The 25,746-nt window shown below is 48.2% G+C and overlaps 1 protein-coding gene and 1 non-coding gene across 2 annotated transcripts in view; both read left to right on the forward strand.

Annotated features, from left to right (window-relative positions):
* The first annotated feature begins 2,176 nt into the window (after positions 1-2,176).
* Positions 2,177-25,746, forward strand: part of Lmod1 (leiomodin 1) — a 62,961-nt gene continuing 39,391 nt past the window's right edge. The window contains exon 1 of the mRNA XM_004670696.2: positions 2,177-2,647. Within this exon, the coding sequence (XP_004670753.1) occupies positions 2,387-2,647 (261 nt within the window). The 5' untranslated portion in view covers positions 2,177-2,386. The remainder of the gene's footprint in view (positions 2,648-25,746) is intronic.
* On the forward strand, positions 21,104-21,233 carry LOC123457880. Its single transcript, XR_006635238.1, has one exon. It is a non-coding gene; the product is annotated as a small nucleolar RNA SNORA33 (small nucleolar RNA).

Genomic DNA, 25,746 nt, shown 5'->3' on the forward strand with positions numbered 1-25,746 from the left:
CACAATGTGGTACATACAGCTGGAATTTGTTTGTAGCCTCAAAGAGGTGTTGGCACACCCATACATTAACACTTATTTATTTTATTTATTATTTATTTTTGGTTTTTCAAGGTAGGGTCTCACTCTAGCCCAGGCTGACCTGGAATTCACTATGTAGTCTCAGGGTGGCCTCGAACTCACGGCGATCCTCCTACCTCTGCCTGTCAAATGCTGGGATTAAAGGCGTGTGCCACCAAGCCTGGCTATGCTTATTTTTTTTTAAATTATTTTCTTTCTTTTATTGATAACTTCCATAATTATAAACAATATCCCATGGTGGCAGAAAGAATGTAAGAGCCAAAGGAAGGGTAAGACTCTTCATTTTTTGGGAGAGGGAGAGAGAGAGAGAGGAGAGAGAGAAGCAGCAGCAGGTAGAAAATGGGAGCTGGGCGTGGTGGCGCACACCTTTAATCCCAGCACTGGGGAGGCAGAGGTAGGAGGATTGCAGTGAGTCCGAGGCCACCCTGAGACTACATAGTGGATTCCAGGTCAGCCTGGGCTAGAGACACGAGAGAAAGAGAGAGAGAGAGAGAGAGAGAGAGAGAGAGAGAGAGAGAGAGGGAGGGAGGGAGGGAGGGCGGGAGGGAGGGAGGGGTAGGGGAGGGTAGGAGAGGGGAGAGGAGGGAGAGAGAGGGAGGAAGGGAGGGAGAAAGAATGGGCACACCAGAGCCTCCAGTCACTGCAAATGAACTCCAGATGCATGCATCACCTTGTGCATCTGGCTTATATGGGTACTGGGGAACTGAACCTGGGTTCACAGGCAAGCACCTTAATTGCTAAGCCATTTCTCCAGCCTAGTTCATACTTACTGACTGACCAACATATGGCTAGAAATACAAATGTCAAGGCTCTCTAAGGTCTCTCCAGTTAACCTGCCTCATTTCTATCCTTGAGTCCCTCCAGGCTCTCTCTCAGCCTTAACTTAAAGCCATACTTGTGCACATTAAATGCCATGACCATGTTTTAGTCCCAGACGATCCCTGGACTCAGAAAATGCTGATCAAGTGACTATCTCTCTGGCTTAGGATGGAGCGACGCCAGGAAAGATCGAAGCATCAACCCTGATGGGTTACACCAGGGCTTCTAGAAGGGATTTTGTGGCAGGAGGGGGGGGGGTGGGGGGAAGAGATTGAATGTCCGTGTGACTTGCGCAGGGCAGCTTGATGGATGAGCAGTGGAAAGCCCTTCTATGAAACGGCCAGACCTGCTGCAATACTATCTCTCCCTGCGGCTCAGAGCTGCGTTTCCCTGAAGGCAGGCTAAAGTGTGCTCTGGATTTATACAGGGGTGGTACCTGCTGGCTCCTCCTCAGTGCTGCCGGGGGGAGGTCTGTCTACAGATGCCCCAGCAGAGGAAGAAAGTGATGGTAACTGAGAGAGGCTTGAATCCTCTTCCCAAGAGTCTTGGGGCCTCAGAAACTGATAGCCCTTCAAGGGTTTCCTTCCTCCTGCAGATCCCACCTCTTCCTCAAATAGCATTGTAGGTTTCACTTTGGGTGCACAGAGAGGATTCATATACACGTTTTCTCTCTCTCTCTCTCTCTCTCTCTCTCTCTCTCTCTCTCTCTCTCTCTCTCTCTCTCTTTCTCATTCTCTCTAAAAGAAGTGAGAGGCAGCCCAGGCCTCTGATGCTCAGCATCCAGTTTCTTGGCCAAAGAGCACGCATAGGCGGAGTGGTCGGGAGAATACCCCTCATCTTGAATTCAGTCTCTCTCTCCTGGGGTTGTAAATGCCTGGGAGTCCCCCAGCACATTACCAAATACAGTAGAAAGGAGTCAATGAGCGTCACACTGGCCACTGGGTGACAGAAAAATGCGTGCTGGGACAGGCCTTGCCTCCGTCTGGCCAGTTCGCGAGCCCTGGGTCCCCGTCCCTGCTTTCCTGGCTTCCTGTGGCTGGGGCCTGCCTCTGCCAGCCTCTGCATTTTTGTATCTTTTTCTCGTTGCGTGGCCCCCTTGTCTTTAAAAGGCTAAACTGCTCGGTACTAAATTTGGTCACGCAGCGCTCCAAGATTGCCTGGAATGTCCTCAAGTTTCAAACAGCCCTGACAGTGAGGTGGGCCCGCCCCCAGCTTGGGGATTGGCTTCCCCTCTCCAGCCAGGCAGCTGTCCGGCCTTATTGGCCGCTGGTCAGAGCAGGCAAGGTCCACTAGCCTTGAGCTGCCGGGAGGCTGCTGTGTACCCCCCAAGCACCTGTGGCACCACAGGGCCAAGGAGCTGTAGTCCTCACCCAGCTGGGGCTTTGCACCCAAGCCCACTCAGCTCCATCCAGACCAGCGCCCCCTCTCCCTTCCCCTGCCTACCAACACATCCACAGCACAGCCAGGAGCCACTGCTGACTTTGCCAAGATGTCCAAAGTGGCCAAGTATCGCCGGCAGGTGAGCGAGGACCCCGACATTGACAGCCTGCTGTCCACCTTATCCCCGGAGGAGATGGAAGAATTGGAGAAGGAGCTGGACGTGGTGGACCCGGATGGGAGCATCCCCGTGGGGCTTCGGCAGAGGAACCAGACGGACAAACAGTCCACGGGCACGTTCAACCGGGAAGCCATGCTCAACTTCTGCGAGAAGGAGACCAAGAAACTTATTCAGAGGGAGATGTCCATGGATGTGAGTGACATACCCTGGAGGGGAAGAGAAACGGGAGGGAGGTCTGGGGATGTTGACTCCATGACTAGACTCCTTCTTGCCTTAGAACAGTTCTTGTTGGTCAAGGATGGAACTAGCAAGGTGAATCTCTGCCTGTAATATCCGTTCTGTGAGAAGTTGGGTATGTTGGAAAGATGCAACATCTCACAAAATCAAACAGGGAACAGAAGTTGAGAGGTTTGCTTGGAGAATGCATTGTCAAGTGGATTCCATCCTGGTCCCTCAACATCTGTTTCTTCCTTTCCATTCATTCTGTCCTGTAGTGAGGAGGTAGAATGATGCTTATAGTCTCCTGCCAGCCAAGCACCAAACAAGAGAAGGCTAAGACTCCCTTGTGGGAGAAAGATTCATTTTTTCCCCCGATCCTATGGGCTTTTCATAGCACCAGAGACATTTGAAGAAGTTTGGAGGCTATGGGTGGATGAGTTTCCCAAAGCAATGGAAGAAGGGGTCAGGGTTCTAAGGGCTGAGACATGTCTTTATCTAATACCTTCCACTGTATTTACAGGGAAGGTGAGGTCTTATCTTTTCTTTGTTTTCTTTACACTCTCTAGAGAAGGGAAAGCACACCCCCCCCGCCCCACTCTTCCAGAAAGTTCTGCACAAACTATCAAGGCCACTTCGTTGGGGATGGAGACATTCCAGAAAAAGAGCAGGAGAGAGAAGCATGTGGAGGCATCTGCCCACATCTGGGACGAGCTGGAGCACAAGTTGCTATCTGCCTTCCTGGGTTGGCACAGAGAAGTTTGGTTCTTCACAATCACTTTCATATCTGACCTTCTTTTGGGCAACTTAGACTAGCCTCCGGTTATAATTTTATAGGATCCTTTTGTCCATAGAAAAGAGTGTTTGGTGGGAAAATTGTTCCAAGTCTTAGTTCTCTTCTACTCAACCATGTCTCTTTATTATCTATTCCTCATGAATTCTTGCAAGAAAAAGTTCAGTCTCCATTCTTGCCCTCTTGTGGAAACTGAGGCATGACATTTTAAGTGACATGTATGTTTATTTCCACAGCAGAGCAGAGAGTGGTAATATTCTTGACTAACGCTTTTGTGGAATAAATATCTGGCTGGGGGTGAAGTTGTGTAGCCTGATGGTCAGTGCACACTGGAGGAAAGGGCCCTGACTCCTTGAGAGTAGGGATGGGAAGGTAGGGAAGAGATAGAGGCGCAAGAGCTCTGTCCCTGTCCCTGCTACCCCTGGGCCCATGTTGAAGGCTTTGCCAGGAAGTAGGGAGTGTATGGAAAGTCAGAGGGCTCAGTAATTATGATCCTGTGGGCAAGGTAGTTGCTTTTGATGCATCTATGATAATGATGAATAAATACCAAAACAGTTATGAAAACAATTATAGGGCTTGCTGTGGAATGTCTGGGTCACCCAGGACAGTTATCAGGAAACATAGAGAGAGAAAGAAACTCAGTAAAAGACCATGGTACCTTTGTGACTTGAACCCTGTGCATTGACTCTGGAGTTTGGCTCTGTTCGACTCTCACTTGCATTCCCTGAGCTGTAGGCCTCTGACTGCCTTACCTACAGTGGCTTCTGGAGGCTGAGACCAAACAGAACTGTTTTTGATCCTGGATTCAAAACACAGGGCCTTACACAAGCTAGGCAAGTGCCCTAGTGTTGAGCTAACACCCAGCCCTAAACAGAACGCTCTTAATTACTAGCAAGATACTTGGGCCATGGAGAGGCAAAGGGACTTTTGTGCTCTTGGGATTTCCAGTCTCTAGCTGTTCTGCTCAGCAGTTAATTCTGTAGCTGGCCTCTTTTCTCCTCCCTCCCTGACCTTCCTGCCCTGGACAGGGACACACTCATTACTGAAGACAGAACTGCATCAGGGACTAGAGGACAGTGCGTATGAGGGCAGAGCCCACACTCGTGTGTGTGCACAAACATGCATGTGTGAGCATGTATCCTTGGTGAGAGGCACTGATTTTAGGGCCATAGTTTGCTTCATGGAAATACTCTTCAGCCTGAAGGTTAAGGGTATACACTGGCAATAGCAGCTGGCTGGAGCTGGGTATGTATACTGAGCAGTGGGTAGAAATCACCTCTGTGAACCTAGAGGAATTGCATTTAAGTATCAGGAAAACCAGTGACCCATTATGGTAGTTTGAATGTATGTCTCCCATAGACTTGGGTGTTTTATCAAAGCTTTTAACTGCCAGGCATGGTGGCACACGCCTTTAATTCCAGCACTCGGGAGGCAGAGGTAGGAGGATGGCTGTGAGTTCAAGGCCACCCTGAGACTACATAGTGAATTCTAGGTCAGCCTGGGCTACAGCGAGACCCTACCTTGAAAAATCGGGGCGGGGGTGAATAAAGCTTGTAACTTGGGTCTTCAGCTGCCTGGATGGAGATGTCACCTCCTGGGGAGGATCCTGGAGTCCAGCCCTTAGGTGTCACTGGGGGTGGATCTGAAATCCAACCAAAAGGTGTGCAGGGAAGTTTGAGCTCTGCTGGGTCCTTGCTGCTGGCGGTCCGTGCTTGCTGCTTTTGGTGTTGACAGGCTGTTTGGTTGTTTCTCTCTGTTTGGATGGATGGAAACAGCTTCTTCCATCATTGAGGGAACTTCTCCCCTGGATCTGTAAGCATGTGGTAGACCCCTTCCTCCCACAAACTATGTCTGGTTTGGATGGCGTCCCAGCCACATGAAGCTGTCTACAACACTGTCCTCTCCATTAACTAAGCAACTCACAAGTTGCCGGGTCTTGCAGATGCATACTACCTGCCTCGGGTTGTTACAGACTCTCACAGGCTAGCCGTGGAAAGTGCTTAACACAGAGCTTGGAACATAAGCGCTCGGCCAATGGCAGATACTAATTCGTTTCAGTAGAGGAACTTAGAAACTGGTGAAGTGAGTCTAGTGCAAATTTCTGCCTCTGTCCAGCTTTACCCACTGCAGTCCCTTAGGGGCTTCTCTGTGAAATTGGCGGGCAGAACAAACAAGCACACCATAGGTGCTCAGGGTGGGGACTGCAGCCAGAGTGTGGGCGCCGCTGGGGGCTGCCGCAGTGGCTACAGCCTTTGCTTCCTCATGTGGCCTTCCTTCCACGTGAGGACCTGGAGTAGTGAGAGCCAGGTCCAGTCGCTCGATCTACTGAAGAGCAGCATGGTGGGCTACCAAGAACCTTCTACACAGCCAGCACATCCAGCTTCTCTTTTTTCTCCTTCTTTTCCCTTTATTTTCTTCTTTCTTTCCTTCATCCTTTTCTTTCCTTCTTCCCCCCTTCCTTCCTTCCTTCCTCCCTCCCTCTCTCCCTCCCTCCCTCTTTCTCTCTCTCTCTGTCTCTCTTTCTTTTTTTTGAAGTAGCATCTCATTCTAGCCCAGGCTGACCTGGACTTCACTATGTAGTCTCAGGGTGGTCTCGAACTTATGGCAATCCTCCTACTTCTGCCTCTCAAATGCTGGGATTAAAAGCGTGTGCCACCACACCCAGCTCGTTCATCCATCCATCCTTCCTTCCTTCTTTTCTTTTCTTGTCTGGTCTGGTAGGGTCTCACTGCTCTAGCCCAGGCTGACCTGGAACTCACTACGCAGTCTCAGGGTGGCGTCTACCTCTGCCTCCCAAGTGCTGGGATGAAAGGTGCCTGTGGCCATCTGGAAGTAACCATCACTATTAAACCATGCATAGACTAGGGAAAGCTATTGAGTGGTATTAAGAAACGTTTCCTGTCTTTAGGAGTGATAGTGGTATTGTGGGCATTCTTTTACAAGGCTGCTTCTATTTTAAACATACATGGTGAAATATTTGTGGGAAAATTGATTGGAGTAGGGGATTTGCTTTAAAACCGTTGGGGTAAGAGTTGATATTGATAAATGATATTAGCCATGAGTCAGTGCTGTTGAAGCCGGGTAGGGTCCCCTGAGGAATTATTTATATGGTTCTTTGAAATTTGCCACTTTAAAATAAAATAAAATAAAAGGGCTGGAGAGATGGCTTAGCAGTTAAGCGCTTGCCTGTGAAGCCTAAGGCCCCAGTTTGACGCTCCATTCCCCAGGACCCACGTTAGCCAGATGCACAAGGGGGTACACGTGTCTGGAGTTTGTTTGCAGTGGCTGGAAGCCCTGACGCGACCATTCTCTCTCTCTTATCTGCCTCTTTCTCTCTCTCATTCTCTGTCACTCTCAAATAAATTTAAAAAATGAAAAAACTTAAAAAAAAATAAGATAAAGTAAAAAACAAGAGTGTTGACAGAACCATTTGAGTCATAAACCCTGGCTTCTCCTGGGAGGGGAGAGCCCCAGTGTTCATTTTAACATGTCCAGATTGTGGAAGGGACCTGGCTGCTGCTTCCTTAGTGGGTGGAATATTGCTGGGGTTGTCAGGATGGCTCACCATCTCGTCCACGAATCTTCCTCCATGTCTCTTCAAGGCACCTACTTACTGTCTTTCCTTAAGGTGTTAGGTACAGGTACTTCCAGGTCATCATCCTGTCCCCAAGGCAAGGCTAAGCACCTTGTCTGAGCATCTTAGTGCCACACCGGCCCACCCCGCAGTGAAACTTTTTAAAAAATTGTGGCAGGGATTGCACCCAGAGCATGTGTTCCACCACTGAGCCCCATCCCCAGCTCCTATTTTTTTAAATATTTTATTTTTATTTACCTATTTGAGAAAGAGAGAGAGGGACAGAGAAAGAGGCAGAGAGAGAGAATGGGCACATCGGGGCCTCCAGCCACTACAAACGAACTCCCGACGCATGCACCACCTTGTGCATCTAGCTTATGCGGGAGTTGAACCTGGGTCCTTTGGCTTTGCAAGCAAGTGCCTTAACCACTAAGCCATCTCTACAGCCCTCCTCTTTTTTTTTTTTTTTTTTTTTTGGTCATTATCACCGCTTATAAGACCCTGGGGCAGATACTTGTATAAAGCTCAGTACAGAAGCTCCTCAGCTGCTGTTGAATGAACGCAGGGTATTCAGATGAGGCTGGATGGGGGCTTCTGACCCTGCAGTCAGAACCTGTCTCTGGCCCTTTGGGAGTTCCGTCTCAGCCCAGATGGACGATGAATCTCCAAGCCAGAGTGTGAGCCAGCAGTAGAGTGAACCGGCTGTTGGCTCAGGTTTCAGGAGCCAGATCCCAACTCTCTTCCCTTCCCAAGTCAGGGGTAAAAAAGCCTCCAGCCTGCCTCCCTGTCCTCTCTGGGGTGAAAGGGACCGAGGATTAGCACCCACATGGAGCCAGGGGCAGGGACCTGGGCAGCTGAGCTGGAGGGTGGAGGAAGCTCTTTTAGGTTCTCCCTAGAGGTCAACATGAGCTTTACCCCAAAGCACCCACTGCTGGGCCCTGACCCTCCTGCTGCCAGTACAGCCTCCACAGCCCCTTCGCCAGCCTTGTTGGCTTCACTCAGTGCTCCTGGTCTCCGTGCATGGGTGGGAACATCAGTGTTAGGAAGGCCAGCAGCTACGGCACCAACCCCCAGAATGCCCTTTGCAGATAGCTGGGGCAATCAGGAGCACACAGGCAGCACGATTCACCGATTAAGGAGATTAACCCCAACTGGTACATACCCAAAATAGCCCTGGAGGCCAGGGTGGAGAGGGCAGAAGAGGTGATGGGGGCCTGTTGACCCAGGTAGGCAAGAGCAGGCACCTAGAGAAGGCCAGAGAAGTTTAAAACCTCTCCATGGAGTGAAAAGTGCCTTCCTCCATAGTTTGGAAAAGCAGTTGATTGTGTCTTAAACTAAGCAGTGGGACTCACTGATGTTTCTCTCAAGCACTGTTATTTAACTGCTGAGCCAGCGCTCCAGCCCTCAAGCACTGGTTGTTTTTGTTTTTTGCTTTGTTTTTATTGAGGTAGGGTCTAGCCCAGGCTGACCTGGAATTCACTATGGAGTCTCAGGGTGGCCTCGAACTCACTCAATCCTTCTACTTCTGCCTTCAAAGTGCAGGAATTAAAAGCGTTCACCACCACAATGGCTTCAGGCACTGTTTTTAAATATAAATTTTTTGCTGGGCGTGGTGGTGCACACCTTTAGTGCCAGCACTTGGGAGGCAGAGGTAGGAGAATCAAATGTGAGTTCGAGGCTACCCTGAGACTCCATAGTGAATTCCAGGTCAGCCTGGGCTAGACCCTACCTTAAAAAAAAATGCGTGTGTGTGTGTGCGCGCGCGTGTGTGTTTTCTTCTTTGTGTGTGACATATTTAATTTAAAGCATTTGTGGAAGTGAGGCATCACAGCCTGATCCTACTTGCAGTGCAGCCATCTGGTACTTGTCCCTCCTCAGGACAGCAGATCCGGGAGTGTGACTGGATGGGAAATGTGAGAGGGAGTAGGAGAGATCCCCAGGGCCCAAGGAGCACTTGCAAATATGAAATAACCCCACAGTGAGCGGCAGGTAGAGATGGCTGCCAGGTAGGGTATGGTATTGCTTACCAAGGGAAGGCTACCAGCTACATGCACGGTTGGAGGCTTCAGGCTTTCAGGGAATTTGTAGACCCCAGTTCTGGACAAGAAGGGGGGTAGGAGCTCTCATCTATCTGGCCTTCTCAGCCTCTCTCCCTCCTCCAAGACACTGGAATAATGGCATTAGTCCATGTCAGCATGTCCACAGAGGGCGCAGAGTGGACAAGTCTTGAGTGAGAGATTCGCAACCTACACAAATGTACATGCATGTGCGTATGCATGTGCATACACACAGAGCAAGAACAGCAACCAAGTACAAGGAGGGAGGAGCTAATAGTCATAGGCCTGCCAAGTTGAGGAAATAGGAGTATCCTGATCCATAGTCCACAGACCTTCTTAGATTAGGCTGTTTGCACATGGTAGATGACTCTTGGCATGATTAACAGAAAGAAGTGGTTGGCATCCAGGGTATCAGTCCCCCTCAGGGCTTCTCAGCATCAGGGCTTGGGTGACATAGAAAGCCCCTGGGTGTCTGCGCCCAGACAGTTTCAGGTTTGAGTTCAGCTACCGCCCCTGACTGACCTGGTGAAGCTGAGTACCTTAGGGAACAAGGAAGAACGCAGTAAGTTTACTGGTGGCAAGAACATTACCAATGCAATCTCATTGACATAGCTGCTACTTGGGCTCCATTACCTGTCAAACAGGAATAAGATCAAGCTTGAAGGGTGATTGCAAGGATTAAACAGAACTCAAAGTGTCTAGCCCATCAGGAAAGTGAGGCTTCCCTTCCTCTGAATTCCTCAGGCTTTATACCTATACACATGCCAAAGTAATATTCAAAAATGTTTTGTGGCCTGGAGAGATGGCTTAGCGATTACGGTGTTTGCCTGCAAAGCTACAGGACCCAGGTTCGATTCCTCAGGACCCATGTTAGCCAGATGCACAAGGGGGTGTAAGTATCTGGAGTTCGTTTGCAGTGGCTGGAGGCCCTAGTGTGCCCATTCTCTCTCTCTCTCCCTCTTTCTTTGTCAAATAAATAAATATATTTTCAAAGGCTGGAGAGATGGCTCAACAGTTAAAGCACTTGTGTGCAAAGCCTAAAGATCCAGGTTTGACTCCCCAGTACCCACATAAAGCCAGATGGACTAGGTGGCACATGCATCTGGAGTTCATTTGCAGCAGTTGGAGGCACTGGTATGCCCATTCTCTCTCTCTTTATCTGCCTTTTTATCTCTCAAAATAAATTTTAAAAAAATTTAAGATTTTTTGGGGGGGCCAGAGAGATAGCTCAGCAGTTAAGGCACTTGCATGCAAAGCCTAAGGACCTAGGTTTGATTCCCTAGTACCCACATAAAGCCAGATGCACTAGGTGGCATATGTGTCAAGAGTTTGTTTGCAGTGGCTAGAGGCCCTGGTGCGTCCATTCTCTCTCTCAAATAAATGAATAAATAATTTTTTGTGGGGGTCAAGGTAGGGTCTCACTCTAGCTCGGGCTGACCTGGAATTCACTATGTAGTCTCAGGGTGGCCTTGAACTCTCAGTGATTCTCCTACCTCTGCTTCCTGAGTGCTGGGATTATAGGCATGCAAGGCATGTACCACCACACCCAGCTTGAAGAAGCTAGTTTTTGGTTTTGCTTTTTTGTTTTTCAAGGTAGGGTCTCACTCTAGCCCAGGCTGACCTGGAATTCACTATGCAGTCTCAGGGTGGCTTTGAACTCACAGTGATCCACCTACCTCTGCCTCCTGAGTGCTGGGATTAAATAAAGGCGTGTGCCACCATGCCTGGCACATGAAGCTAATTTTAAGGAAGAGGGCAAGGATTAATTATTTACTGCTTAGCTTCAGTCACATGATCTCTTAGAACCTCTGCCTAATTTATTTTACCCCCTAGACGAAAGGGCCTAAGCAGAGTTGCTAGTTTGCAAAAATGACAGGAAAGAAAAATTCAGGGCAAGTTTCAGGCCCCAGAGCGTTCTCCTTGTCTGCAAACTTCCATTCCAGTATGGTCTCAGAAAAGCCTGTGCAGCTTTGGGAGAATTTGGCTTTACCTGTCTCTGGGGTCCGCGGTAGAAAGCCCAGTCGTCAGGACGCTGTTTATAAACAGCTGGGAATAGAAAGGCGGCCTGCTCCACCCCTCCTCCCTCCCTCCACTCACCTGCTAGCCTCACCCAGGATCTTCAGGGTCTCCAGGGTCCCAGATCACATGTCTGTTTCCTGAGCCCAACATGCTGGGGTGCATTGTCCTCGGGGCAGAGCTTCAGGTGGTGCTGTGCGGGCAGAACGGGTGGCATCCAGAGGCTGGAATAGTCTCTTCGCAGGCCAGGCAGACCTGGACTCCTATTTTACCTGCCTGTCGCAGCTATGTGAGCCAGACAAGTTACCGTACCTGTCCGAGCCCCGGCTTCCCTATCTATAAAATGGAAGTTGTGCCTGGCCATAGTGTAGTTTATGAGACCTAAAATAATCTACACTAGGCTTAAGTACGTTTCTTCTTTTCACTCCTCAATTCCGCCCATTCATTTCATAGCACTTCTGCTGCTTTCTTCTGTCCCCCTAGTGTTTAAATTGTTTCTGCATCTCACACAGGATTTTTGTTTGTTTGTTTGTTTTAGGTAGGGTCTCACTCTAGCTCAGGCAGACCTGGAATTCACTATGGAGTCTCAGGGTGGCCTCAAACTCACAGTGATCCTCCTACCTCTGCCTCCCGAGTGCTGGGATTAAAGGTGTGTGCCACCATACCTGGCTTCTTTTCTTTTCTTTTTTTTTAAAATTCATTGTAAGATCTATTCAGCGCTGTCTTATTTCTTTTTTTTAATTTTTGTTTATTTTTATTTATTTATTTGAGAGTGACAGAGAGAGAAAGAGGCAGATAGAGCGAGAATGGGTGCACCAGGGCCACCAGCCACTGCAAATGAACTCCAGATGCATGCGCCACCTTGTGCATCTGGCTTACATGGGTCCTGGAGAATCAGACCTGGGTCCTTTGACTTCACAGGCAACCACTTAACCACTAAGCCATCTCTCCATCCCTTGTTTTGTTTTTTTGAGGTAGGGTCTTGCTCTAGCCCAAGGTGACCTGGAATTCACCATGTAGTCTCAGGTTGGCCTTGAATTTACAGGGATCCTCCTATCTCTACCTCCCAAGTGCTGGGATTAAAGGTATGTGCCACCACACCCAACTCACACAGGATTTAAAAAAAAATTACTTGAGAGAGAGAGAGAGAATGAGCAAGAGGGAGTGCCCAGACCTCCCGCCACTGCAAACAAACTCCAGACACATGTGTCACTTTGTGTATCCTGGCTTTACATGGATACTGGAGAATTGAACCCAGGCCATCAGGCTTTGCAAACAAGCACCTTTGACCACTAAGCCATCTCTCCAGCCCTCACACAATCGTGCTTTAAACTTGTAAGGAGGAGAACGCCACTAAATCATCAATTCCCCAATATTCAGTGAGCTCCTAATGTATTGGGAACTTTGTTTTTTTCTTTTCTTTTTCTTTTTTTGTTTTTTTTCAAAGTAGGGTCTCAATGTAGCTCAGGCTGACCTGGAATTCACTAGTAGTCTCAGGGTAGTCTCAAACTCACGGAGGTTCTCCTACCTCTGCCTCCCAAGTGCTGGGATTAAAGGCGTGCACCACTACGCCCGGCCTGTATTGGGCACTTGCTAAATGTCAGGATAAAGTAATGAATACGGTAGATAAGGTCCTGATCTTCATAGAGATTATGCATATTCTTGGGTTGGCCCAAGTCAGATGAGTTTTTTTGTTTGTTTTTTCAAGATAGGGTCTCACTCTAGCCCAGGCTAACCTGGAATTTACTATGTAGTCTCAGGCTGGTGTTGAACTCATGGCAATCCTCCCACCTCTGCCACCATGCTCAGCTTTTAACATGAATTTTTAAAAAATTTTTTTTGTTTATTTGAGAGTGACAGACAGAGAAAGAGGGAGCGAGAGAGAGAGAGACTGGGTGCACCAGGGCCTCCAGCCACTGCAAATGAATTCCAGACGCGTGCGCCCCCTTGTGCATCTGGCTAACGTGGGTTCTGGGGAATCAAGCCTCAAACCGGGGTCCTTAGGCTTCACAGGCAAGCTCTTAGCTGCCAAGCCATCTCTCCAGTCCTTAACATGAATTTTTTAAATATTTTTTGTTCATTTTTTATTTCTTTATTTGAGAGCGACAGACACAGGGAGAAAGACAAATAGAGGGAGAGAGAGAGAATGGGCGCGCCAGGGCTTCCAGCCACTGCAAATGAACTCCAGACGCGTGCGCCCCCCTTGTGCATCTGGCTTGCACGGGACCTGGAGAATGAAACTGGGGTCCCTAGGCTTCGCAGGCATGCGCCTGAACCGATAAGCCATCTCTCCAGCCCAAAGGGGCTCATTTCTAACAGGGTTGTTAGGGCTTTCACCATCTGATCAGATCCGGGCTCAGAGCCAGCCATATGCAGGCTTGGAGAAAGAGCAAGGGCTTCTGAGAAGAGGAGACAGCCACGCAAAAGCCTCGAGGTAGGCGTCGTTCAGTGTGTCAGGGGAAAGCAAGGCCGGGGTAACTGGAGCAGAGCAGACAAGATGAGGTCTCGAAGGAGGCGATTCCGATCATGCAGGTCCTTTTAGGGCAGCGGGGGGCTTTGGCTTGTTTTGCTTCTTTGTTCATACAGTGCTGACAAGGGCTCAGGTAGCCCAGGCTGGCCTCGAATTCCATTTACAGGTGACAATGACCTTGAACTTCTGGTCCTCCTGCCTCCACTTGCCAAGTGCTGGGATTACAGGCATGCACCACCATGCCCAGTATTATGTGGTCCTGGGGATCAAACCCAAGGCTCTGTATGCACTAGAAAAGTATTCCACCAACTGAGCCACATCCCCAGTGGCTTAAGTTGGCAGTTATAATCCAAGTCCATGGAGGGTTCCGAGTCACTGGAAGGTTTGGATCAGGAGAGACGTCCACAAACTCATCATTCTTCTGCCCAAGCCTTCCCAGTGCTGGGGTTACAGGTATGCACCACCACAGTTCATCTGGTGGATGACTTTGTTGCTGTTCACCGAGATGGCAGACAGCGCAGGAGTGGTGTGGGCAATGCCAGAATTCAGATTTGAACATGCTTGTGAAGTTCACTGTGTTAATCACACCCCAAGTGAAGATACTGGGTTGCCGGGAGCTCTTGGGCTTGACGTGGAGGAGGAGCTAGAGCCGTCCTCCACATGCGGATGGTGTGTAAGCTATGGGCCTGGAAGGGGTCCCTGAGGGGCGGCGGGGCGGGGGTCAACGTAGCTGGAGAAGAGTAGAGAGCCAAAGCTGGAGTCCTTCTGGATCCCAACATTCAGGCATTGGAAGAAGATAAAGAACTGGTGAAGGAGCCGGGTGTGGTGGCACACGCCTTTGGTCCCAGCACTCAGGAGGCAGAGGTAGGAGGATCGTCGAGAGTTCAAGGCCATCCTGAAAATACGTAGTGATTCCCAGGTCAGCCTGAGCTAGAGTGAGACCCTACCTCAGAACCCGCCCCCCAAAAAAACCTGGTAACTGGAAAAGGGGCTTCAAAGAGGAGAGAGCTCTCTACTCTGTTCTTGTTGCTGAGAAGTTTAATAAGATTTTATTAATTAGAAATTTTATTATATGGACAAATCATGTATTGGGCCCATCCACCTTGTGTTATCCTTGTAAATCCCCTCTTCCCTGCCCCCATTCCACTGAGGGCCCTCGTCAGTGGGGTTGTTGGTCTTCACCATGGGGTTATGAATTTTTGCATCAGTCAGTCTCTGTTTGGGGGATAGTGCCTCGGGGTACTCCTTCCCATTCTGTGGCTCTTACAGTCTTTCCGTCCCCTCTTCCACAATGTTCTCTGAGCCTTGGTGGGTGTTTAAAAGTCTACTTCAGGGCTGGAGAGATACATTAGCGGTTAAGGCGCTTGCCTGGGAAGCTCTCCAGGTCCCATGTGAGCCAGACACACGATGATGCAAGCGTGCATGGAGGAGTCGCACACGTCTGGAGTTTGATTGCAGTGGCTGGAGGCCCTGGCACGCCAATTCTTTCTCACACTCTCTCTGTCTCACACACACTCTCTCACTCTCACATTAAAAAAAAAAGAAAAGAAAAGAAAAGAAGGCAGTCTGTTGGACTTGCCTCAAAGAAAAAAATAAATCTACTTCAATGTTGAGCTCTCACAGCTTCTGGATTTCTGCTGTGATACATTTTGAGTGACTTTCGTGTCTATTGCCATCACCCTGGCACAGGATGCCAGGTTCACCCTGAGTGCTCTTAACTCGTCAATTCCTCTGTGGTCTAACCTGGACCTGGCTGAGGTGCAAGAGGTGGCTCATCTGTGATATGAATCAGCTATCTTTTCTGGTCATGTTGGTGATGGATTTTGGTTGTCTCTGGTTTTCACTGCCTTCTGTGAAAAAAGGAAACAGATTCTCCAACTGAGAGTGAGGGCAGCGTGGCTTAAAAGGGGATAAGGAACCGGGTGTGATGGCACACGCCTTTAATCCCAGCACTCAGGAGATAGAGGGAGGAGGCCTGCCGCCGTGAGTTCGAGGCCACCCTGAGACTACATAGTGAATTCCAGGTCAGCCTGGACCAGAGGGAAACCCTACCTCAAAAAAACAACAAAAAGTGGGGGGGGGGGATAAGCATAGTTAATTGAGAGACAACTTGATGGGTATATCCACTGTTTTTGGCCAAAGACTAGTGAGAGCTTCTCTCTGGAGTCTGTGACCATCATACCCATAGGGATTTGATTAGTTCTCTCCCACTGAGTGGGCCTCTTATCCAATCAGAGAGCCACTGATTACCGGCATAGGATATGTGCCACTATTGCACATGCTTGCGCATCTTGTCCAACTCGCTGAGTTTGTAGCTAGCAGGACCCCTGCTTGGTCACAGTGTTCGTGGCCAGTATCTCATTTCCAGCGCCAGGAGGCCACTGGGGAGCTGGCTTCCTCCTAAATTCCACCGTGATCTCTCCATGTCCTGTGCTGGCAGTTTGTGATATCTTTAGCAATAGGGTCTTATCATTTAGCTCTGGTGGGTAGCCAAGTGCTTTGGCAGGAGCCTGCATTGTTTTGGGGACCTCACAGGTCTCCCCAACCAAATCTCACTGTGGGGTGTAACCCAGTTTTGACATGAGAATTCTAAACTGGAGCCCATGGTTTTAGGATTTGGTGTTCTTCACCCTACCCCGGCCCTTCTGTCCAGACGATCCTGGCTGCCTCCTGTTAAGGATTATAACTTTTAGTGTGCTATCCAAGAGAAAGGTTTCTAAGGTACTAACTCATGCTGTCATTATTTTTGTGTAACTCTTCCCCTTCCCCCAGGACACTTCCACTCCCTGTTATCTGTCCCTCCAGCTGCCTATTAAGTGTTCCCTTCTCTCCTCCCTCCCTATTTTCACTTTCTTCTAGCTTCAACCTAGTGCCGCCAATACTCCTGATACTAATTCCCTCTTACATGCAACTTCAGCTGTTCCAAGGCGGAGGAGGTAGTAACAGTGCCGCCGGCTGACAGGTGTGGGGGAGGAAGGCGAGGCGGGTGTCTGATGTGTTGACAGGTACAAAGATTGATCGGGAAAACAGCACTGCTCACCCTATGTAGGCTGGATGGAAGAGGGAGGAGAATTTAGGAGGCTGTGACAATAGTCAGTGGTCAAGGACTAGGTTACAAGAAAAATGTTCAGTATTCTCTGGGTGAGGTAGAAGAAACATGAAAACACTCTGGAAAAGAAATCTGGCATGTGAGCAGTCACTGGACAATAACCAGCCGACAGACTTACTTGAAAACCCAGTAGATTTCCCACCTCGTGAGCATCCATCTTCTGTCTTCAAGGCCACTCGTGCCTGGAGGAGGGCGCAGATAGGTCATATCCAGGTTCCCAGTTGATACCTGGTGTTGTGGGACCAAGTCTAACCAGGGGGATGTGGGGTGGTGTGACCCAAGACAAGCATTTAACATTTACAAGCTTTACTTTCTTTTATTTATTGTTTTTTTTTTAATTTTATATTATTTGCAAGCAGAGAGAGATAGGGAAAAGAGAGACAGACAAAGAGAGAGAGAGGGAGAGAATGGGTGCGCAAGGGTCTCTAGCCACTGCAAATAAACCCCAGATGCATACAACACTTTGTGTGTCTGGCTTTGTATGGGTACTGGGAAATCAAACCCAGAACTGGTAGGCTTTGCAAGCAAGCACCTTTAGCTGCTGAGCCACCTCCCAAACTCCCACTCAATGCAGGTTGTTTATTTTTTTCCTTTTTTTTTTTTTTTTTTTTGTCAAGGTAGGGTCTCATTCTAGCCTAGGCTGACGTAGAATTCACACTGTAGTCTCAGGGTGGCCTCCAACTCATGGCAATCCTCCTACCTCTGCCTCCCAAGTGCTGGGATTAAAGGTCTGTGCCACCATGCACGACTACACCATTTTTTTTTTGCTTTATTTTATTTTATTTTATTTTATTCTATTTTATTTTATTTTGAGGTAGGGTTTCACTCTAACTCAGGCTGATCTGGAATTCACTATGTAGTCTCAAGATAGCCTTGAGCTCATGGCGATCCTCCTACCTGTGCCTCCCAAGCACTGGGATTAAAGGCGTGTGCCACCACACTCGGTTTAAAACATATTTTTATTTATTTAATTTTGAGCAGAGAGAGAGAATGACAGAGAAGGAATGGGCATGCCAGGGACTTTAGCCACTGCTAATGAACTCCAGACACATGCACCACTTTGTGCATCTGGCATGGTACTAGGGGAATTGAACCCTGGGCCGTCAGGCTTTGCAAGAAAATGCCTTTAACTGCTGAGCCATCTCTTCAGCCCCTCTGTTTGGATGCTTTTACTCCACTTTCTGTTTGTGGGATTCAATAGTGTTGTCTGTAGTGCTGCGTGCGTGTGTGATGTGTGTGTGTGTGTGTGTGTGTGTGTGTGTGTATACAAGTAGGCAGGTCTGTGCCACGGTGCATGTAGCGGTCAGAGAACAACGACGGCGGTTGATTCTTGCCCTCTGCCTTGTTTGAGGCAGTCGCTCATTGTTCATTGCTGGGTTCACCAGCCTAGCTGGCCCTCGAGTTTCTGAACGCGTGCCGGTCTCTACCTCCCTTCTTGCTCTAGGTACACTGGGATTCCAAATGCTTGCACTAGAGCTTTTGGCTTTTTTTTTTAGTTTTAAATTTTTATTTATTTATTTGAGAGTGACAGACAGAGAGAGAAAGAGGCACAAAGAAAGACAGAGAGAGAGAGAGAGAATGGGCGCGCCAGGGCCTCCAGCCACTGCAAACGAACTCCAGACATGTGCGCCCCCTTGTGCATCTGGCTTACGTGGGTCGTGGGGAACCGAGCCTCGAACCGGGGTCCTTAGGCTTCACAGGCAAGCACTTAACCGCTAAGCCATCGCTCCAGCCCGAGCTTTTGGCTTTTTATGTGGGTTCTGGAGATCCGAACTCGGGTGTCCTCACACTCGCACTGTGTCCACCGAGACATCGCTCCAGCTCTTTCTGTAGCATTATTCAGTTCGTGTGGTACAGTATTCAACTGCATGAATATATCACACCTTGTGTATTCATCTCACTGTGAATGGAAATTTGGGTTGGTTCCAAGGTTTTCAGTTTTGAGGTATTGCAAACAATACTGCTAAAGACATTTTTGAATGTTTTCGCTACACTTACCCCTGCATCTTTGGCTTGGTATGTAGCTAGGAGTAGAATTTATGGGTTGTGGGAAAACACTTTAATTTCTTTACTAAGGATGATACTACTGCATTGAATCTTTGTGACGATCTAATAAAAATAAGGAGAAAGTCTAACAGTGTTTTGCAAACAGGAGGCACTTAATAGCTAGCCACCATGATCATTTCCAGTGGAGCCCACCCTTAAGGTCAACTAGAACACAGTCATATCCTATGGGCATATTGTGCCTGCGTTCCTCACCCACTGGGATTTGAATGCTTCCCTCAAGCCCGGTCACTTTCCTGTCCTTTAGCCATCTGGCTTTCCCAGGGTGGTGGGTAAAGGGGTCTCCCCTTCATGGCTTCTCATCCTTAGCTAACATAGGAACAACTTCTTTCCCACTGAGTTGTCAGGTCCTTTCTGGTTTTGCAGTCTTATTTTATTTATTTACTTTTTTATTTGGTTTTGGTTTTTTGAGGTAGAGTCTCACTCTAGTCCAGGCTGACCTGGAATTCACTATGTAGTCTCAGGCTGGCCTTGAACTCATGGCGATCCTCCTACCCCTGCTATCCCAAGTGCTGGGATTAAAGGCGTGTGCCACCATGCCCGGCTCCTCTTTAGTTTATATCTGACTTTGGTCATTCTAAATATTGTTCTCAATTCTCATGTTCAATCTCCCCTGAACTGTCATCATCCCAGGATGGTTGAGACTAACCACTGGCATTTAAAGTCCACATGTAAGCTGCTGCCCATGCCTGGAGAAAATAATAGCTGTGTATATTGGTTTAAACCTCTGGCCTAAAACCCTTCGACCTCAGCCGGGCCCTAAGGCTGCCCTAGAGTTTTCCTTGAACCTCTCACTCTTCTGAGAAGTTATTCCAAAAGTCAGTCTTTCTCTATAAACCATGTTGCTCCCCCATCTCCCTTTTCACCCTTAACAGATGATCTAGCCTCCTATTTCACTGAGAAACATGAAGCCATCGGGGGAGGATGCTTGAAAATGTCCCTGCAGTGTCCACACGCGCGAGCCTCCCTCCCCTTCATCCCACGAAGGTGGCATTTTTTTTCCCTCCTTTTCCAGGCTGGTACCCTCACCCACTTCTGAATTCTACTCTCTCCTGTCTCTGAAAAGACTTTTTTTCTTAACCCTCTAATCATCTCCTTTCATCAACGTTTCTGCCTACTTGGCCTGGCACCTTTCCTCTGCCTCATAGCGAAAGCATCGACGCGTAGTGTCACCTGCGGAGTCTGCTTCACCGATGCCCGCGTCAGCCTTGGAGAGCAGCTGGGGTCCTTCCTGGTGCCGTGTGCACAGCACGCACCACAGTCTTTCTCCTACTTGCTTACCTTGATATTTAACCACTCACTCATTCTTTTTAAAATATTTATTTAGTTGAGACAGAGGGGAAAGAGAGAATGGACCCACCAGGGCTTCCTGCTACTGCAAATCAACTCCAGAAGTATGTGTCACTTTGTGCATATGGCTTTACATGGGTACTGGGGAATCTAACCCAGGCCATTGGGCTTTGCAAGCAAGCACCTTTAACTGCTGAACCATCTCTTCCAGCTCTCTCTCTCATTCTCCCCCCACCACACACGCACACAAAAAAAAACCCAGAACTTTATTTATTTATTTATTTTGGTTTTTCGAGGTAGGGTCTCACTTTCTAGCCCAGGAATTCACTGGAACCTAGAATTTACTATGTAGTCTCAGAGTGACCTCAAACTCATGGCAATCCACCTACCACTCACTGCCTCTCAAGTGTTGGGATTAAAGGCTTATACCACCATGCCTGACTGACCTTCTATTTCTTTCTTTTTTGTTTTTCAAGGTAGGGTCTCAGGCTAGCTCAGGCTGACCTGGAATTCACTATGTCATCTCAGGGTGGCCTCAAATGCATGGTGATCCTCCTACCTCTGCCTCCTGAGTGCTGGAATTAAAGGCGTGCGCTGCCACACCCAGCTTTTCTTTTTTTCTTTCTTTTTTTCTCCCTTTCTTTCTTTCTTTCTTTCTTTCTTTCTTTCTTTCTTTCTTTCTTTCTTTTGTTTCCAAGGTAGGGTCTCACTCTAGCCCAGGCTGACCTGGAATTCACTATGTAGTGTCAGGCTGGCCTCAAACTCTTGGTGATCCTCCTACCTCCCAAGTGCTGGGACTAAAGGTATGCGCCACCACGCTTGGCTCCAGCTATTTTTTTTGAGAGAGAGAGAAGAGAGACAGAGAGAGAGAATAGGTGTGACAAGGCCTCTAGCTGCTGCGAACGAACTCCAGACACAGGTGTCACCTTGTGCATCTGGCATACATGGGTACTGGGAAATTAAACCTGGGTTTAATTAAGGCAAGCACCTTAACTGCTAAGCCATCTCTCCAGCCCCGGATTTATCATAAGGGTGCACATTCACAGTAAACCCAGGAACAAGCCAGCCAATTAATCTGCTTATCTGAATGTGTTTCTGTAGAAGCATAGAAACAGTTGGCAATAGTGATGCCACGTTACGAGCCTTAAGGACAGCTGAGGTCATTAAGATCCCTGAAATGGCTACAGTACCATAATGTTGAAGCATTTTCATGACACTCAATAAAAGTTTTACTGTAATTTGTTCTAAGGTTAATGAAAGTTGAAAAGGTTAATAAAGTGCATATAATTTTTTTTTGGAAAAAAAATGTCAAGTCAGGCAAGTCTGGGTCAGTCTGACTTACTTTGTTTTTCTTTCTAAATATTTTATTTTTATTTATTTGAAAGAGAGAAAGAAGCAGAGAGAAAGAGCAGCAGATAGAGAATGGGCACACCAGAGCCCCCAGAAGCTTCAAACAAATTCCAGACGCGTGCACCACCTTGAGCATCTGGCTTACGTGGGTCCTGGGGAACTGAACCTAGGTCCTTTGGCTTTGCATGCAAGTGCCTTAACTGCTAAGCCAGCTCTCCAGTCCCTGACTTACTTCTTATTTCCCAGTTGTGCTCCAGAGGAAAGATCCCGTTTACTCTCTTCAGCCTGTGTGCTGGGTTGTGGGTGGACTGACCTCACTTCTTATGCCCAGGTCACTATAGCTTAATAGTTAGACTATATGGCATAAAACAAAGCTGCTTTGGCTTGCCCCTTGGGAAAATTTTTGGTTGGATCAGACCCCATTTGAAGGGCTGTAGGCACACCAGGGCAGGTGATTGGCAAAGCCTTCATAATGAGAAAGTGAGCACTTTTGGTGTAATGAACATTATTCCTAGTACATGCTGCTTGTGCCCAGGTTTTGTTTTCTGGGTAGTATCTCCCTCTAGCCCAGGCTGACCTGGAATTCACTCTGTACTTTCAGGGTGGCCTTGAACTCATGGCAATCCTCCTACCTCTGCCTCCCAAGCACTGAGATTAAAGGCATGCACTACCATGCCCGGTTTGCTTGTCCTCATTTTATTAGGGAAGCTGACACTTGAATCAGACAGTCTGCTCTAAAGCTATGGCTTAGTCATTCTTACTGTCAGAGTGGAGAGGTGATAGCAAATATAAATGGCAAAGACTGGAAAAGTAGTGGGCCATTGACAAAGAAAGGGCACCAAGTTAGGCGTGGTGGCGCACACCTTTAATCCCAGCACTCTGGAGGCAGAGGTAGGAGGATCATTGTGAGTTCAAGGCTACCTTGAGACTACATAGTGAATTCCAGGTCAGCCTGGGCTAGAGTGAGACCAAACCTTGAAAAAACAAAACAAAACAAAAACAAAAACAAAAAAAGAAAAGAAGTGAAAAAGAAAGGTCTCTAAAGCAGTATCAGAGGGTCGTCATGGTATCCCCGCATCAGAGGGGCCAGCTTTCTCTAGAGGGGTTGGGGAAGCTGGGACAAAAGAGCCTGTGAGGTCAACAATGACCACTGTCGTTCATAGAACACTCACCTCCTTTGGTGTGGCGGCACTATTCTCTCTCCCTCACTATTCCTTCTTCATCTCTTCTGAGAGCAATCCTCCCTGTAATGCCGGCCTACCACTGTCCCCTGGCACTGTGCCCTTCCTCTGCAGTCTCCCTGGGCACCTTCCATCCGGCCCCATGTACTCAGCTACCACCCATATGCCCGCTGGGTATCTCTGGCCTAGATCTCTATTTTGAGTTCTAGATTATTCAGTTGCCTCGTGAACATCTCAGTGTCTCAAATTCAACCAGCCTAAAAATAAATTAATCATCGTCACCCCACCTTACCTCTAAACCCACATTTTCCTTCTGCATTCTGTACTCTGGAGACACCTAAGTCATAACCGTGGGGATTAGCCAGCTCTTTAGAGCCTCTCCTGGAGATTCCAATGTTGTTGGTTATAGAATCCCGTCAACTCTTCTCTCACCTCCTCTCTGCTCTACCACCTTCACATCCTCGCATATCACTTCTCAACTAGAAGTCATGACCTCCTAACTGATCCCCCGTTTCTCTCCTTGCTCTGTTGCAATCCATCCTCCCCACAGCCGCCAGAGCCTTATTATAACATGAAATCTTGCTCTTGACACTCCCCGCAGAAAGGCCTTCGTTGCTCAACAGAACTTCCACGATCAAATTTACACTGCTTAGCATGGCTTAGAAGGCCCTTGGTGACCCGGCACCTCTTCTGCTCTCAGCCTCTAATCCCTGCTCCTTCACCTCTACCCTTTGCTGCAGTTGTGGAAGACCATTCATGGGTTCTTCACAGCGTCCAGGCTTGGTCATGCTCCCTCGCTGCCCTTGAACGTTCCATTGACCTTAACTGGGATGCTAGGTCTCTGTAACTCTACTTCTCTTGTGAGGTTTGGCTCAGTTGCCACCTTTTCTAGAAAGTTTCCATGGGTCTGTGGCTTCTTTTTTTTCTTCTTTAAGTTGTTTTGGTTTATTTTTATTTATTTATTTGTGAGTGACAGAGAGAAAGAGGGAGAGAGAGAGAATGGGCACATCAGGGCTTCCAGCCACTGCAAACAAACTCCAGACGCGTGCACCCCTTGTGCATCTGGCTTGCACGGGTCCTAGGAAATCAAGCAGGGTCCTTAGGCTTTGCAGGCAAGCACCTTAACTGCTAAGCCATTTCCCCAGTCCTACTTCTTTTTTTTGCGGCAGGGTCTCACTCTAGCCCAGGCTGACCTGGAATTCACTATGTAGTCTCAGGGTGGCCTCCAACTCACAACAATCCTTTTACCTCTGCCTCCCGAGTTCTGGGATTAAAGACATGCATCACCACATCCTGCGCTGTTTTATTTCGTTTTTATTTATGCTCTTCTGAAACTTCTTAAATGTATGCTTTTGTGTTAAAATTCTCAGATGAAGGGAGATTTGGCAGTTATCCTCCCCTCCCCAGCCTCATTTTCTATAGGCCACCAGTGAAATTAGTCTAAAATTCACATTCTGGGGACTAAAGTTACTGGAAGTTCATTCTCGTATTTTCACTGAAGTATGAATTCATGGCATTTTCCCTCATCCTTTGGTCCACTCTTTCCAACTCTGTGGGGATCTGAGATTACAGAACTTCAACCTGACTCAGTGACGTCCACCTGCGATCTTAGGCCACTGAGGTTTCCTAAAGAAGGTAGCAATTTGCCTTAACTGCAAGCTGAGGCCTTAGGCTCCCATCATCCATATTCCTCCCTGAAGTGTCTGGAGAGGTCCAGGAGTTTTGTCGCTAGAGCTAGAAAAAGCAAGACAGCTACTGTGGAGAACTTGCTACAAGCATGTGTCCCTTGGATCCCCGCTTCCTGCCCCAGCACAAGAGGGAGCTGCCTTCCACGTGGTACTTACAGAGCCACTGCCCCCATGGGCGCCTAGTCCTTGGTGGTGTGCTCTGATGGCTCAGAAAGGTCTGCATGGACTGTTCCTGACATGGACGGACGTGCTTTTCTGAAGCTGCACTTTCCTTCCCCTCTCTATCCCTTAGGAGCCCCCCCACCACCAGTTATAATTTCTATACTTTTCCCTTTGTACTTGCAACCACTCTATGCATTTATATGTATATATATAAAGTTTGCTCCCTGGTTTTTTTTCTTTTTCTTTTGGCTATCACATTACTCATTTTCCCACGTCATTAAAAATTCTTCCTAAAAATCGTTTTCAATGGCTGTCATCATGGCCATGTTGAACCGTTTGCCTATATTTGGACATTTACATGGTTCCCAATAAATACACTTTCCAAGGTCCCGGATAGATCACCAGAGCCTCAGCACAGGCTCCTTTCCCTGGCCTTTGGCACCCATCCCCAGAGAGATGAAGCCAGCCAAACTCGCTGATAAATAGAACCACCAGCACACTGTTCTCCTAGCTGAGCCGTAGGCTGCATGGCTGAAACAAAACAAAACTCCCCAAGGAGAGGACAGACTCACTGGGCACTGGAAATGCTGGAGTGATGGGCAGCTCACAAGGCAGACACTCCGTAGCCCGGAGAAACATGAGGCCATGTGTGTTATTATTATTATGTTTAGAGGATCAAGTTCCTGCTGTTGAACTATCTGCCAAGCAGAGCACTTTCTCTCTCAACTCCCTAGAGATATGTCAGTTTGTATGTGCCATGGATAGAGTGGGTGCACCCAGTTTTCCTATGTCTTGGAAGGAAAGAGTTTTGTTACTTATAAAACAACCTACTGGGCCTGGTGGCTCACATGCCTAAAACCCCAACGCTTAGGAGGCTGAAGTAGGAGGATCACCACAAGTTCAAGGGCAGCCTGGGCTAAAAAGTGAGTTCCAGGCCAGACTCAGCTACAGTGAGAACCTCCTTCAGAAAACAAAAGCAAATGCATATGAAAAACATCAACCACCACCATGGGCTGGAGATATAGCTCAGTTGGTGGAGCACTTGCCTCTCGCACATGAGTCCCTGCGTTTGATCTTCAGCACTGCAAAACGAAACAAAAACATCTAGGCTCCAGCCTTGGAAGTTTCAAGATGGAAGATCAACTAGTCCATCCTCCTGCTTCCAAAGGAGGTCCTACCTTGAAGTCATTGCTTGTGAGTGTACGTATGTGTGGGTGTGCATTCACGTGTGCTTGTGTGTGTAATCATGGGGAGGCCAGGGGACAGCCTTAGGTGTCTTTCCTCAGGAAGGGCCATCTACATGTTTTTTTTCTTTTTTTTT

Source organism: Jaculus jaculus, chromosome 1 (genome assembly GCF_020740685.1).
Source record: "Jaculus jaculus isolate mJacJac1 chromosome 1, mJacJac1.mat.Y.cur, whole genome shotgun sequence".
NCBI classification, from domain to species: domain Eukaryota; kingdom Metazoa; phylum Chordata; class Mammalia; order Rodentia; family Dipodidae; genus Jaculus; species Jaculus jaculus.